This window comes from Penicillium brevicompactum (genome assembly GCF_028827555.1).
Source record: "Penicillium brevicompactum strain IBT 35665 chromosome Unknown utg000001l_segment0_segment1, whole genome shotgun sequence".
Classification (NCBI taxonomy): Eukaryota; Fungi; Ascomycota; class Eurotiomycetes; order Eurotiales; family Aspergillaceae; genus Penicillium; species Penicillium brevicompactum.
Window position 1 is genome coordinate 496,692 of NW_026623204.1, and position 14,282 is coordinate 510,973.

General features: G+C 50.9%; 6 protein-coding genes across 6 annotated transcripts; 4 read left to right on the plus strand and 2 right to left on the minus strand.

Annotated features, from left to right (window-relative positions):
* Window positions 1-1,257: 1,257 nt before the first annotated feature.
* N7506_002633 (aldehyde dehydrogenase family protein) lies at window positions 1,258-2,965 on the minus strand (the record flags this gene model as incomplete). The annotated part of the gene is made up of 3 exons (XM_056951928.1): window positions 1,258-2,438; window positions 2,502-2,701; window positions 2,748-2,965. 3 exons carry the CDS (start codon window positions 2,963-2,965, stop codon window positions 1,258-1,260), a joined length of 1,599 nt encoding a protein of 532 aa, XP_056815079.1.
* Window positions 2,966-3,960: 995 nt separating this feature from the next.
* On the minus strand, window positions 3,961-5,563 carry N7506_002634 (EVE domain-containing protein; the record flags this gene model as incomplete). Its single annotated transcript, XM_056951929.1, has 7 exons — window positions 3,961-4,391; window positions 4,450-4,566; window positions 4,629-4,646; window positions 4,703-4,960; window positions 5,019-5,090; window positions 5,150-5,351; window positions 5,444-5,563. 7 exons carry the CDS (start codon window positions 5,561-5,563, stop codon window positions 3,961-3,963), a joined length of 1,218 nt encoding a protein of 405 aa, XP_056815080.1.
* Window positions 5,564-6,921: 1,358 nt separating this feature from the next.
* N7506_002635 (uncharacterized protein) lies at window positions 6,922-7,351 on the plus strand (the record flags this gene model as incomplete). The annotated part of the gene is made up of 2 exons (XM_056951930.1): window positions 6,922-7,097; window positions 7,147-7,351. The coding sequence occupies 2 exons, from the start codon at window positions 6,922-6,924 to the stop codon at window positions 7,349-7,351; spliced, it is 381 nt and encodes a 126-aa protein (XP_056815081.1).
* Window positions 7,352-8,857: 1,506 nt separating this feature from the next.
* On the plus strand, window positions 8,858-11,062 carry N7506_002636 (uncharacterized protein; the record flags this gene model as incomplete). The annotated part of the gene is made up of 10 exons (XM_056951931.1): window positions 8,858-9,002; window positions 9,054-9,106; window positions 9,165-9,437; window positions 9,482-9,559; window positions 9,613-10,008; window positions 10,062-10,092; window positions 10,146-10,170; window positions 10,240-10,529; window positions 10,585-10,670; window positions 10,778-11,062. 10 exons carry the CDS (start codon window positions 8,858-8,860, stop codon window positions 11,060-11,062), a joined length of 1,662 nt encoding a protein of 553 aa, XP_056815082.1.
* Window positions 11,063-11,595: 533 nt separating this feature from the next.
* On the plus strand, window positions 11,596-12,042 carry N7506_002637 (uncharacterized protein; the record flags this gene model as incomplete). The annotated part of the gene is made up of 1 exon (XM_056951932.1): window positions 11,596-12,042. The coding sequence occupies one exon, from the start codon at window positions 11,596-11,598 to the stop codon at window positions 12,040-12,042; it is 447 nt and encodes a 148-aa protein (XP_056815083.1).
* A 569-nt stretch (window positions 12,043-12,611) lies between these two features.
* On the plus strand, window positions 12,612-13,722 carry N7506_002638 (uncharacterized protein; the record flags this gene model as incomplete). Its single annotated transcript, XM_056951933.1, has 5 exons — window positions 12,612-12,662; window positions 12,709-13,021; window positions 13,088-13,195; window positions 13,251-13,475; window positions 13,532-13,722. The coding sequence occupies 5 exons, from the start codon at window positions 12,612-12,614 to the stop codon at window positions 13,720-13,722; spliced, it is 888 nt and encodes a 295-aa protein (XP_056815084.1).
* Window positions 13,723-14,282: the final 560 nt, after the last annotated feature.

A 14,282-nucleotide genomic window follows, 5' to 3' on the forward strand; every position in this document is an offset into this window, starting at 1 on the left:
AACCAAAAAGCCAAATTGTCGGACTGGTTGTTGCTCCGTCAATCCGGAGTAGGTGAAAGGTGAAAGTCGATAGTTTATGGAGACGGGAAAGATATTGCCAAGACCGACTCTTAGGGCCTCTACAAGTACGGAGTACTCCTCCGTCCGGACTACTACTGTTTCCACGAACCGGTAGGACAAGTTTAATCTAATTACTTGCATTAATGCAAATCATCCTATTCGTAATCCCCTCTCCAATCTCCTCAAATTTCCATCTTTACGTGTGATTGACTTTGGGCAAGTCGTGCATCCCTCCAACAATTCACCCTCCAATAGACATCCTAGCTCGTGGCCTTCACATGACCAACTCTGCATGCAGATGCAAGAGATGTGTGTGTGCTGGCGCTTACACCTGGATCCTGGGTCCTGGGTCCTAACCTCGACTGCCAATCCCAGACTGTCTCTCATCATTCCGGCCTGACTCGAAAATTGGGCGCCATGCATGCTATGCCTGTGTCACTGTGATCCAACACACGTGAAACTCAATGCAGATTGTAATCTGCGGTAAATCCTTGGGGTTCGTAAGAGTCCAATCAGCTTCCCGTAGCCGGTGCTCTCACGGGTGACGAAATTGGTGTGATAGCGTGCGGACGAACAGGTTTCTCGCGCACGGCTCTCCCAACTGCCGCACCAACAGCGCTCGTACAAAGGAGATCTGCAGCCGCCCCCTTGAGGCAAGGCTTGCGTGCAGATGCGTGGAAAGAAAGTTGGGCATCAAAATTTTGTTCGGGTCCGGTTTGGCAGTGCGGATCGGACGGCGGTGCCAGTAAAACACGAGAGAGCCCAAAAAATGCAAATAATATTAAAAACTGCAAATGAATCACAAAATTCGAATCGCGGCATTTTTTGATTGGACGCTGCGTTGGCCATGTCAGTGTAATGCATGCACGGAGTACGGAGGACTTGCTGTGATCTACAGTCGGCTGGAAAGTTTGCAAAGGCCCCGTTTTTCCTTTTTTCCGTTCTTGCGGGGGATCCTCTCGTATTTGTGGATAGGTGTGGGTATTGCAAAAGCGAAAGCGAGATTGAAACAATAACTTTGAGATTGTCGAGAAGATCATGAAGATCGTCAAGATCATCGAAGATCTATGTCAATGCAAAGGTATTCCGTACAAGAAATGAAATGGTAGCTGAGCTTGGTCAACTCGGGTTTGATCGTTAACACATGATAGATTTGAATATAAAGTTATCCTACATATTCACAGCCAATTAGCAAGCTTAAAGCTTAGTGCCCATGTTGACGTGAACAGCCTTGACCTGCGAGTAAGCATCCAAACCAGCCTCGCCCAGTTCGCGACCAATGCCGCTCTGCTTGACACCGCCGAAAGGTACACGGAAGTCGCTGTCATTGCTGCTGTTGATCCAGACCATACCAGCCTCAATATCGGAGGCGACGCGGTGTGCGCGCTCGATGTCGCGGGTGAAAAGAGCGGCACCCAGTCCGTAGGTGGTGTCGTTGGCACGGGTGACAGCCTCGTCTTCGGTGGTGAAGCTGGCAATAGCAACGAAAGGTCCGAAGACCTCCTCGCGGTAGATACGCATGTTGTCCTTGACGTTGGTGAAAATGGTGGGCTCGATGAAGAAGCCACGGCCATCACCGACGTTCTTGTGTGGCACACCGCCGGATGCGAGAGTTGCGCCCTCGGACTTGCCGGCCTCGATATAGGAGAGGACACGGTCGTATTGAGCCTTGGTGACCTGGGGGCCCTGGAAGGTGTCGTCGGAGAAGGGGTCACCGACCTTGCTAGTAGTGCGAACCACCTCCTTGAAGAGCTCAACAAACTTCTCGTACACGGACTCGTGGACGAGAATACGCGAGGTTGCAGTGCAAACTTGGCCTTGGTTGTACATGATACCAATGTGTGCCCACTTGGCGGCCTGCTCGAGGTCTGCATCCTCGAAGACAACAAGTGGTGATTTGCCACCAGTCTCAAGAGTGACATTCTTCAGGGTGCCGGCGGCCATCTTCATGATCTCGCGGCCAGTAAGGGTAGAACCAGTGAAGGCGACCTTGTCGACACCGGGGTGGTTAACCAAGGCACCGCCTGCAACGCGACCATGACCGTTCACAACGTTGATCACACCAGGAGGGAATCCAGCCTCTTTAATCAAACCTGCCAGGTACAGAATACTGAGGGGAGTCTGCTCAGCGGGCTTCAACACAATAGTGTTACCACATGCAAGAGCAGGGCCCAGCTTCCAAGCTGCCATGGCAAGGGGGAAGTTCCATGGAATAATCTGGCCAACAACACCAATGGGCTGGCGGAGGGTGTAGGCGAACTTAGCCGGGGTGGTGCCAATGGTCTGGCCGTACACTTTGTCGGCCCAGCCGGCATAGTAACGAAGAGTGTTGGTGACTTCACCAATATCGTCGTTCAATGAGACCTGGTAGGGCTTGCCTATATGACACAAGAGTTGTCAGCTTTGATGCCTTTTCCATTATCGCTTATCTCGCCACAAACCGTTGTCCCAAGTCTCAATGGTGGCCAAAGTCTCCTTGTGCTGCTCAATCAAATCGGCCAGCTTGAGCATCAAGACACCGCGGTCTGTAGCGGGCAGCTGCTTCCAAGAAGGGTCCTTCAGGGCCTTGCGGGCAGCCTTGACGGCGATGTCGACATCCTCCTCGCCGGCAGCGTACACTGACGTAATCTCAGACTCATCACTATCACGGTCAGCATTTGGTATCTCCCATCCAGAGAGGTACATACGAAGGGTTCACGGTAGCGAACTTCTCGCCCGACTTGGCCGCAACAAATTCGTTGTTGATGAAGAGACCGATGGGCTGGGTGTAGCTGCGCCCATTGGGGGCGGTCAATTGCACTGAGATATCCGACATGATGAAAGGAGTGCTGTGAAATGTACGAGTGAAGCGACTAAACTTTGGGGCTTTGTACAAACGCAAAGATCGAAAGAAGAAACCGGACATGAAGAGAGGATGCTAAGAACCTTGGAGAACACCCAGGATGAGCTCTCCCCCGCCTGATAACGATAAAGACCTCGGGATGCTCCACAATTATCGCATAGACTTACCTCTTCCGAGGCATCCGCCAGGGCTAGGGACACAGTCTCGTCCACTGTTTCTATCTGTCTGCTTTGGTTGGCTGCGAGGTGCCGGGCTCGGCGATATCGTTCAACTGAGGGCGATATCTGCGATCTTCTCACTTTTTGATTATCAATACCCCAAGATCCAACCCCAGGCTTCCAGGCCTGTAACCCTGCAAGGCTAGAACCCTCGAAGAACTGCAAAAGTACTCCGTACTAGCCCGATAAATCAGTGGCTCCCCGGTCATTGGACACATCACTATCTGATCTATCCGGTCGCTGTGCGCCGGATGTCAACACCAGACTTCCGCGGCTCCTTACATATCGCATGCAGCTCTGATCTGCGAGCGTTGGAGTCAAATGGTTTTCTGACAGCTCCTCCTAATGCAGTCAATGGTCGCTCAGGTGGGGATCAAAAGGTTCAAAGACCATATGGCCTGTGAAGATGATCCGACGCAGGGAGAAACCGCAACATGATAGGTAGGAAGGCCATCGCAAGTACGGAGCTCGGGTGGTGGTGCCCGGTGAAGCTGGCGTCGCACTGCTTCACCACTGCTTCACATACATGGATCGGGACCGGGCTGTGCTACTTCCACCTGGGCATGTACCCCTATCGGCCCGAGCCCTGTAGTAATGCACAGATTCGGGAAACTAGACATGCTAGCAATGTTTGTACAAAAGTATGAGGTACTGAGCACCGAGGACGGAGTAGAACAATTGAATTTCCGATGAAATGCTTCGCTTCGCTGAATAGCCTTGAAACCCTTATTTAACCGTCAACGCCATCGAGTAATATATGTCAGAGTTTGGTATGGCATGCTATCTTCAAAACTTGCGCATGTATAGATGCGCGGCCTCATAGTCCCCAGGCCCTCATCACTAGATTCCTTCGAGTGGCTTCTCCTCCTTCGACTCCTCCTTCGACTCCTCCTTCGACTCCTCCTTCGACTCCTCCTTGGATTCCTCCTTGGATTCTTCCTTAGACTCCTCCTTTGACTCCTCTTGCTTTGGCTCCTCCTGTGATCCCTCCTGGTCTGCCAGCTTGGTGAACTCCTCCTGTGGCTTCTCGCCCGCCAGCTCAAGGATGTAACGCCATTGCGCCGGGGTCACAGAAGAAATGCTAAGTCGACCTTGCTTGATCATCTGCAAACTCTCGAGTGGCTTGCCGGCTTCACCGTGAGCCTTCAAATCTTGAAGGGTAACCTGCTTTGCAAGCCTGCGGCGATATTCCACGTGCACAGCCACCCATCGGGGGTCGGATCGCTTGGACTTAGGGTCGTAGTAGGGGTGCTCGGGGTCGAAGGCAGATTCTGTTCGCATTCATATATCAGCATAGTGGTGGGAGTACGCGGTAAGGGTGTTACAAACCGTCAACAGAGTGTTCCTGGACAATTTCCATGACTCCAACGATACCTGGGACTTTGCAGTTGGAGTGATAGAAGAAAGCGTAATCTCCCTTCTTCATGTCCCGCATGAGGTTCTTGGCTGATGCGCTGTGAGTAGATTGTTCGGATGACATGTTCTATCAGTTCATTAAAATCACTCACCGACGTGATTGCGCACACCTGTTTACACGTTAGCATTTCTTGTGATGTACAAGGTATGAATTAGGACCACTCACCATCCCAAGGCTCTGGTTTATCGGCAGCAGCAAGGTCATCAATAGAGAACTTGACGTCCTTGCCTTTCTCAATGCGCGACTCAGGCTCGGCCTTCATAAGCCAAAAAGAGCGGTCGGTGTCAATGGTTTCCGCAGCAGGCAGAGCTGCCGGAGGGGACTGTATCTTGGACTCGGCCTCTCCATTTGGCTGAATGCTCTTGCGAGGTCTGCCTCGGCCATCCTTCTTCTTGATAGCGGGAGTTGATGGCGTGGCGTCATCTTGGCGAATTATCAAGTCAGCATGTGGTCAACCAGCGTACCAGTCATGAATCCGTACCTGTTACCTTACGAGGACGTCCACGGCCATCCTTCTTCTTAGCCTCGGGTGTTGCGGTTGGTGCCGCGTCGCCTAGATTCGGACTAGAGTCAGCGCATACACTTGGAAATATATCAGCTATGCCAACATACCTGAGTCCTTGCGGGGACGACCCCGGCCCTTCTTAGAACCACCCGGAGTCAGGGCCTCTGGCTGTGTCTCGGAGGTAAGTTTGCGCGGGCGGCCTCGGCCACGCTTAGGGCCATCGTAAGCTGGCTTGGGGGTCGCGGTCTCAGGGTTCTTGCGCGGGCGGCCTCGGCCTCTCTTCTCGCCGGTCTGGGGAGTTGCTGCAGACTGTTCAGACTCAATCAATATCATTCAAGTAGATAAAGCAGAGCATCACTCGGAATCCCGATGATCAACCCCTGCATGAGCAGTGCACTTACCGCAGACTTCGGTGTCACAGAAATTGGTGTTGCTGCAGCGTTGTTGCGAATACGCTTTGAGGGAGTGGCGGTAGGCTCATCGGCGCTCACCGCGCTCGGGATCTTGCGCTTGAAAGGCATGATGGGAGGACTGATTGTTGATGCAAGGTATGGTCGCGACGCAGGGAGGCATGGGTGTAAATCTGGGGTTCAAAATATCAGAGCAGTGGAATTACACTCCTCAATTCGTTTCACGGGTGCGACAAACGTGGTTCAGCACCTGGGTGACAGGCGTGAAGCTTTGTTTATACCGAGTCTGAGCTCGACGCGGCTGTGGGTCCTTGCACGTGACCCTGTCAATCATTTGATCAACGCTCCGGGGCCGTTGAACAATCACCACCCCCACTGGCTTGTTGGAAACAGAGAGATCTTCTCTACACAACGGTTCTTGGTAAATACTTGTGCATAGTACCACTAATAGGAATATATGCCCCGGTCTCTTTCTAGTGCCACTTTTAGTACAGTGAGCACAAAAATGGACGTCAGGCCAGCAAATTGGCTACTGGGTATATTGACATGGACCTGAGGAGTATCAGACTAACTCGCAATCGTGAACAGATATCTCCAGCAGCATTCCAAAGCATCAAACTACCGTGGAATATTATCGTCCACCTTGAGTTCGATTGCCGTCCAGGCATCCTAACCTGCAAACACCTAGAATCGAAAGCCTGCCTTCTAGGCCTGCTGTGGTTATTACCATTCAGACTCGAGTTTTATACCAAAAGCTAACTGCTCTCTCCCCTGATCACTTCACGAGATTTCCCATGCATTTGGCGTAGAGCCAATCTTATATTGGCATAAACGAGCCACTTCGTCACGTTGAGTGGGGAACTCGAAGTTGTGCATTCTCAGGAAAGATCCTTGAGATGACACCATTTTGGTGGCGTCAAACCTTCCAAGGTTGGGATGACTGTGAAAAGCACCTTTGTAAGAAACTAGGCTCGTTTCACTGCCAAAGAGTCTTGCTCTTCCTTTTCCATGGCAGCGGAAGAGAAACCACATGCAAGGTATTCGAAGACCCGTGGTTCAGACTTTTGTATTTTATCCTTACTTCATCCAGTTTTGCTTGCTTTTTGTGAGAAGTTACCAGTTGGGCCCTCGACAAGTAATCTAAAAAGCATGAAGCATGACTTTGATGAGGTTCAAACCGTGAGGCATTGTAGATAGATCGGAAAATTCCGGGACAGTGAATTAGGCGACAAAACACAGAATAGGCTCAGTCTGGTCAGAAAACGGGGGCATACAGAAGAAGGGAAGCTTGTAGCTAACGCGTATGTAGCTCAAAAATCTCCTTTCAATACATCAATTGTTCAATCTTCTATTTTTGCAAGAGAAGGGGTCGTATCGGGAGATGCCGGACCCCAATATCAAACATCTTCCAAATTTAACTTCAAAGCTGACTGTCTCACAATCCCGCGTAAACAAAAATTCAACGCAAAATGCCTCTCCATAGTCTTGGCCTCCGCACACCAAGTGTGCTGAACACCGTCTTCGCCGCGCAGGCTTTGTTTCTGCTAGCAAATGGCGTGTACACAATCTCCTGCCCTACGGCAGCCGCCAGCATCCCTGACTCACCTATGACTGGAGTTCCCGAACACATGGTCCAAGCTATGGGGTATGTTTCTGACACTCGTTGGTGAATTAAGCTGACAAGAAAAATCTAGAATCACCTCTCTGTCCATCGGTACCGTGTATGCAATTGCGATATACCAGCGGAATTTGCTTATCATGTTGTCTTCTTTGCCTGGTCGCCTTTTTGCAGCCTTTATTTTCAATCGCAATGGAGGAGGGTGGAAGCAGGTAGCCATTTTCGAAACTACCATGGCGTTCGTGACTGGTGCTGCTCTTCTCTGGGATCACTATGCTTGATTAACTAGAAGTGGGTCACGAGGATCGAAGGATTTGATAATGTACGATATTGAGCCCGATGTTGTTTCTCTCTGCTCTGAAATGTGATGCTACTTGATTACATACTATGATCTACCATGGAGCGCCTGGGCAAAGCTTTGGCTTGTTGCTATCATCAGACCAGGCCAAGAGGTCTGGGCAGACTCAAGCATCGGATGATAGAATGACGTAGATGGGGTGAATGGGAGATATTGTTCACAGATGCAAGGCAATGAGAAAACGATCCCGCACGCTAACACCAATGGATGAATGAATGCACACAGCGCACCCAATGGTAGTTGCTAAACGCTAGGATGCCGCTGTCTTGGCCCTCCGCCCAGAACCGATCAATCTCCGACGCGAAGCCGAGATAGACACCTAGCACAACTGTTCCAGATCAATTACAGAGGGTTCAAAGCGACATGTCATCCGAAGACCCCTATTAGCCATATGCCGAGGAGCACGGCGCCGTGGTCGGCTAATTCATAATTCCCGGGTACATTTCGAGCACTGATGTCTTGCCTGATGGATCAGAGTGCCGGCATTGGGGAGGTCCGCCCGAAGCCGATTTGTTAAGTACGTGGGTTGATGGCGGCGAACGGGGCAGGGGGTGTGCGCGGTGGGTGACAAGGATCAACAGGCTAAACCTGGGCAATTCAGCCGGGCTCGCGAACGAGCTTGGCATGGGGAAATACCGCAAGCTTAGATTGCATAGTAATGACCCATCTCGCGTTGCAAGAAAGTCGGCCTGGATGATGTGTCGTTAGTTCTTGCAGCCTTGGGCGTATGGAATTAGAAGCTCAGTGTTGGGGAATTGATTGCTCCATAGTTCAACCCACGCGGGGTCCCCGGGATTCCATCCCCATGTGTGGGGATGTCGGCCCATCCGGGTCAATTCCTCAATCCCCAACAAAGGCCAGGGCGATACTAGAATTATGTCCAAAGGTTTGAAAGTTGCATTGTACATCGATAATCCATTGTACCCAGAGCGTATGGAAATTATCAGCCACCCCGACCTTCCAGTTTACCCAGCGTTTGGCTAAGCACCGGATAAATGCAGCAACAAGCATCGTGGCGCACGGTCCACAAAGCCATGATGCCACCGCTGATGAGCTCTCAGAGCCAATCCCACGCTAGGTGGGCCTTTGCCCGTCTCATCCTAGCCGTCTCGGCATGACTGGACCCGGGTCCATGTGCTGAGGGGAAGAGCGAACCAGAAGCCACGAAGCTTGGTCGGTATGACTTGATTGGGCTGATGCTTCGAATTTCAAACCTGATGATACTCCCCCATGGGGCTAAGTTCCCGGGGAAGTGTACTCTCTGTTAGCCATTACCCGCTGCACCCCGGTATAAAATAATCGCAGATCCCCTGTCAGGAATCAAGTCTCCCAACCATTTCTTTAGGGACATTTCGCTTGTCGTTATATACTGCTGAATAATTGCTTCACTGTATATTTGAAATCCCGAGGTTAAACACTTTGTTCCACCATGGTGGCTGCTCTTCCAGGAGAGACGGCCATTTCGGCCAAGCGTGCCCAGCTTGCGGGAAAGCATGGCTTCAAGGGCCTTTTGGGTAACAAGAAGACCACCTGCATCGGGTTATTCGCGTCGTTGGGTGGACTGGTGTACGGATGTGAGCATAGATACACGACATTAACGAATAGGCTCTAATTGTCTGCCTTAGACAACCAGGGAATGTTCGCTCAAGTCTTGACCATGCCTGCCTTCCAAGCAGCGGTATGTACCCCAAATCACCTGCGATGGTGTTTCCGTGCTAATGCTCTTCTTTGGACAGACTCAGGGATATGCTGCGGAAACGGGCATCCGACAAGGCATGCTGACTTCTATTCTGGAGCTTGGTGCCTGGGTTGGAACGTTGGCAAACGGATATCTCGCTGACGCGCTCGGGCGTCGTTTGACGGTTCTGGTTGCCGTGGTAGTGTTTTGTGTTGGTGTGATTGTCCAGGCATGCACGGCTAGTCCTGACTTCGTCTTCGGCGGCCGATTCGTGACAGGTCTGGGTGTTGGTAGTCTGAGTATGGTCGTGCCACTGTACAATGCGGAGTTGGTAAGTTAAGGAAGGCAACAACAAAACGAAGCTGACGAGGGAAGGCGCCACCGGAGATCCGAGGGTCACTCGTCGCCGTGCAGCAACTCGCAATCACCTTTGGTATTATGGTCAGCTTTTGGGTACGTCATCTCTCTGTGCTCTGTGTTGTGAAGAATAGCCCTGACAATTCCAGATTGGCTACGGAACAAATTATATTGGCGGGACTGGGGCGACACAATCGGACGCTGCATGGCTGGTGCCAGTCTGTATCCAAATCTTACCTGCTATTGTCCTCGCTGTCGGTATGATGCTGTTCATGCCCCAGTCCCCGCGTCACCTGATGAACACCGGCCGTGAGGAAGAATGCCTCACCACCCTGGCTCGTCTGCGTAACGCATCCACTGACGACATGCTTGTTCGCATCGAGTTTCTCGAAATCAAGAGTTTGTATCTCTTCGAACGCGAAACGGCTGCCGAGAAATACCCCAACTGGCAAGACGGTTCGTTTTCCAGTCGTTTCAAGATCGGACTGCATGATTATATGTCACTGGTTACCAACAAATCGCTATTCAAGCGAACAGCAACAGCTGTAAGTCGACGTGCAAGTACATCGATGGCATTTCAGACCTAACGATGGTATAGTGTATGATCATGGTGTTTCAACAATGGAATGGTAGGAGTCCCTGAAGTCATTGAATCCTGCATCCACTGCTGACAGCTGTTTAGGCATCAACGCAATTAACTACTACGCGTAAGCGGCAAGCCTTTCTTGAAAATGAGGAAACAAATTGCCAGGATTGATCAAGCTGACATCTCATAGGCCTTACATATTCAAGGATATGCAACTTGGCGGCAATACCATCTCGCTGCTGGCCACTGGAGTGGTAGGAATCGTAGAGTTTGTCTTCACGATTCCTGCTGTGCTCTGGGTTGATCAAATCGGACGCAAGAAGATCTTGATTGCCGGTGCAGCTGGAATGGCAATCTGCCACTTCATTGTGGCAGGTATCATTGGCGCCTACCAAGGAACCTTCGACGAACACAAGGCAGCAGGCTGGGTTGCCATTGTCTTCGTTTGGATCTTCGTCATCAACTTTGCCTATTCCTGGGGTATGCTGCAGTCTTTTGCGGGGTTGAGACATTGCTGACCGTGATTTCACTGCAGGGCCTGTCGCTTGGATTGTTACCTCGGAGGTATTCCCACTCAGCATGCGTGCCAAGGGTGTGAGTCTTGGCGGTAGTAGCAACTGGGTGAGTCTAGCCAAGTATCAGGTGGAATGAAGAAGTCTCTAACGATGTATCTCAAAGTTGAACAACTTCGCAGTTGGTACCGCCACATCTCCATTCCTGGCAACTAGCAACTTCGGTGCTTTCATCTTTTTGGATGTATCACGACGATTGCTATTTTCTATGTCATTTTCCTGGTGCCGGAGACAAAGGGCCGCACTCTCGAGGAAATGGACGAAATCTTTGGATCGAGTGGAGTGGCAGCTGCCGACAATGAGCGCAAGCACCGTATCGAAAGCGAGATCGGGCTTCTCGCGCTTGTTGGCGTGGAGCCTGTCGATGAAAAGCACACCGATCTCGGTCAGACCGAGATTGAATATTCAAAGACCAATGAGGTGGCCAATCCCATCAATTGAAGTAGACCGCGCGGAGCATAGGAACTGCCGAAGGTCCCTGATCGGCAGAGCTATTCGCGCAAGGCTGGCGGCACATGATCGACAGGTCGACATTCCGGTACCCGAATGGATCTTGGTTTCAATGCATGGAGACATTTAGTCTTTAACCCTTGATGGAATTTAAGTAGGAGCTACTTACGGTCAACGAACCATACCGTGCGGAGTACTTATCACATGTAACAAATGGCATAATGGACATGTCAGACAATAGAGCATGCAACAAGGAGAGCCAAGGGAAAGATCCCCAGCATTTCAGCCAATTGCTATGTATAGAAATCCTTGGACAGGGTGGAGAGCTTCGCTCCCTGCCGAAACACCAGTCATATTCAATTGCCGGCACTATTGTCTTACCTTTGATATTAAATTAGTTTCCCTGACTTTGGGATCGTCTCACCTTCTTTTCGAATTTTTTCCCTGTTGATCTCGTATTCCTCCTTTATTTAAACCTACGCCCAACCACAGCGTCGCCCTCCACAACTTTGAAATCAACCAAAATGTCTACCACTACCTCCTCCGTCAGCGCAACCAGCACAGCCTGCGGCAGCAGCGTCTGGCAGATCCCAACCACCGACGCCGCCTGCGCTGCCGTCGTTCGCGGCAATGTCACCGATGCCCTGGACCAGTGCTGCAAAGACGCGTCTGTTCACAAGTACGACAACGACTGTGCCATCTACTGTCTCGCGCAGGGCCAAGATACCCACGCCCTCCAGTCCTGTATGAGCAGCAAGAGCGGAAACTTCAACGATGTTTTCTGTAACGCCGCTCCCAACGCAACCGCAACGGCCACTGGCTCCAAGTCTACCTCGACCGGCACGAGCACGAGCACCTCCACCTCCACCTCCACCCACAACGCTGCTATTGCGAACCAGCCCGTGTCAAAGTCGGGCCTGGGCTTGATTGCGCTCCTTTTCGGATCTGCTTTCATGGCCGTTGTTTCTTGAGGAATATTTTGAGGGCATTAATTGAGGAGTAGGATCGGGAAATGAAAGCGGGCGAGCGACCGTGTGCTTGATCCTGGCATCTGGACATGTCAGTCGGTGTAAAATAGCACATGCGATACATAATGAGTTTGATCCGAATATATTGACGTTCCTATGAATTTACTGCAGATCACTCAGCAGCTCATTCCAATTCCGGAGGTGATCTTCGTGAGGACCCGAAGTGGCAGCCCGAAGAAATCAGCTGCCCGAGTGTGGGGAATGCTTGCTGGCGGCATTCTGGTGTGTTTCTAATTGAGGACGTTGATGAAATGTCGGAGCATTCCAGTAATGTCTCTGCGAGCATCTAGGCCCTGGTAAAGGTGTCGCCTACTCGAAATGATTGGGCTGCACCTAGCAGCTCGGCTTGTAAGGCCATTTGCACATTGGAAGGAGATGTAAGCAGTGAAGACGCAGGATCAAAATGGACTCGAAACTAAGCGGTGAGCCCAGGGGTTTGGGTATGACGTCACCGCAAAGTGGGAGCTTCCTTGACCGCACACGTATCTTTGAATCAACATCATCACAATACAATGGCTGGAATTGTAAAGAACGTTATTGCCACAGGCACCTCGTCCGGCTTGGTACGTTGTCCCCAACTCGTTCCTGCTCCTGTCTGACAATGCTCAGGGATTTGAAGCAATTAAACAATTGCTGCAGCAAACCCAGCCATACAACTTCATTCTGGGCGCTCGAGACACCACCAAGGCACGGGCCGCATACGATGACTTGAAGTATGACTCTGCAAAGCACAGCGTGTCAATTTTGCCTCTCGACCTCTTGAACTTGAAGAGCGTTCGATCATTTGCTACTCAAGCGCTGGGTGAACTTGGTCAGAACAACCTGGACTTGCTGTTCCTAGTTGCTGGCTCTCTGAACAGTGCCGATGGACCCGGTCCTCACGGCTCACAGTGGTGTGAATCATACATCACTAACCACTTGGGTATGCTCCACTTGAACCAATCTCCCAGCTAATCGCTCAGGCGTAGGCTAATTGATACTCGGTTAGCTCAACATTATCTCACACATCAGCTGGCCGAGAAATTGGCTGCCTCCAAGTCTCGCGTCGTCATCGTTTCCTCGGGCGCGATTCGTGGAGTGAGAGAAAATGACCCTAGTAAGTGGGAAGAGACCAGGCTAGACATCTTGATCAATTACTGATGATATCGCAGAGACGCTCGACGTTGATTTGAAGGCTGGCTCTGGCGCAAATGCCAGGGTCGTCTACAGTGCTTCCAAGTTTTCTCAACTGTTGGGTGCACACTGGTGGCGTCGCAGTCTTCCCACATGCAAGGTCGTAGCAGTCTCACCCGGCCTCATCCCCGATACCAAGCTCGCACAACACCCAAGCTTGGGGTTGAGTATGGACATGCCGGATGCTAAGACAGTGCCCGAAGGTAGGCCAACTTGGATGTAACACCTGTGCACTTTTGTGAGATCTAACAATTTCTAGGTGCCGAGAACCTTCTTCGCGCGGTCAAGGCGGAGGACTTCCCCGCTGATCCGGAGCAGATCTTCTTGACTAGCTGGGGTGAATGGTGGCCTAAGTCCGTCTACCAGACTAGTCTCGACACCAAGTTGCAGGACAAGTGGTGTTTGAGCAAGGAGGAGATCGAAAAGACCGAGCCAATCTTCCAAGAGTGAATAGCTGCATATAAGATGGCCGGGTTGTTCATGTCGATGTCAGTCTCCTCGAATCTGCAAATAGACGATCCCACCGTTTTACTACATAAACCAGGGTGGTCAAGTGCAACGCAAACTTAGTGTTTGATGTTTTACTTGACCTTCATATCTTGATCATGCCTTGATTCGTACATAGGGACACCCATTCAGAGAAATCGTCGTTGATTTTGCCATAGTGAACATGTATGCAGGTAAACAGATAAGTAGTCTCCTTGAACCTAACAGTGGCCACCTTTGATGGCACAGACCTCAGTACAGTGGAAATTCTCGCAGATCAGGTACAGTCACAGAGTATATGCCAAATCCAAGATTGCTCACCTAGTCCAGTTTTTCCGTCTGGAAAACAGAGAGCCAATAAATATGACTTTTCTCCTGATCGGCAGTGGTATTGCATATTCATGGTTCCCAAAAAGGGAATTCTCCGGTTGTTTTGCAACTCCACAATGCATGACACTTAGTTGCTTTCCCCGCAAATCATTTGATTTATTTTATGGGAGGACTAGTATAACATCCCTTGTCTC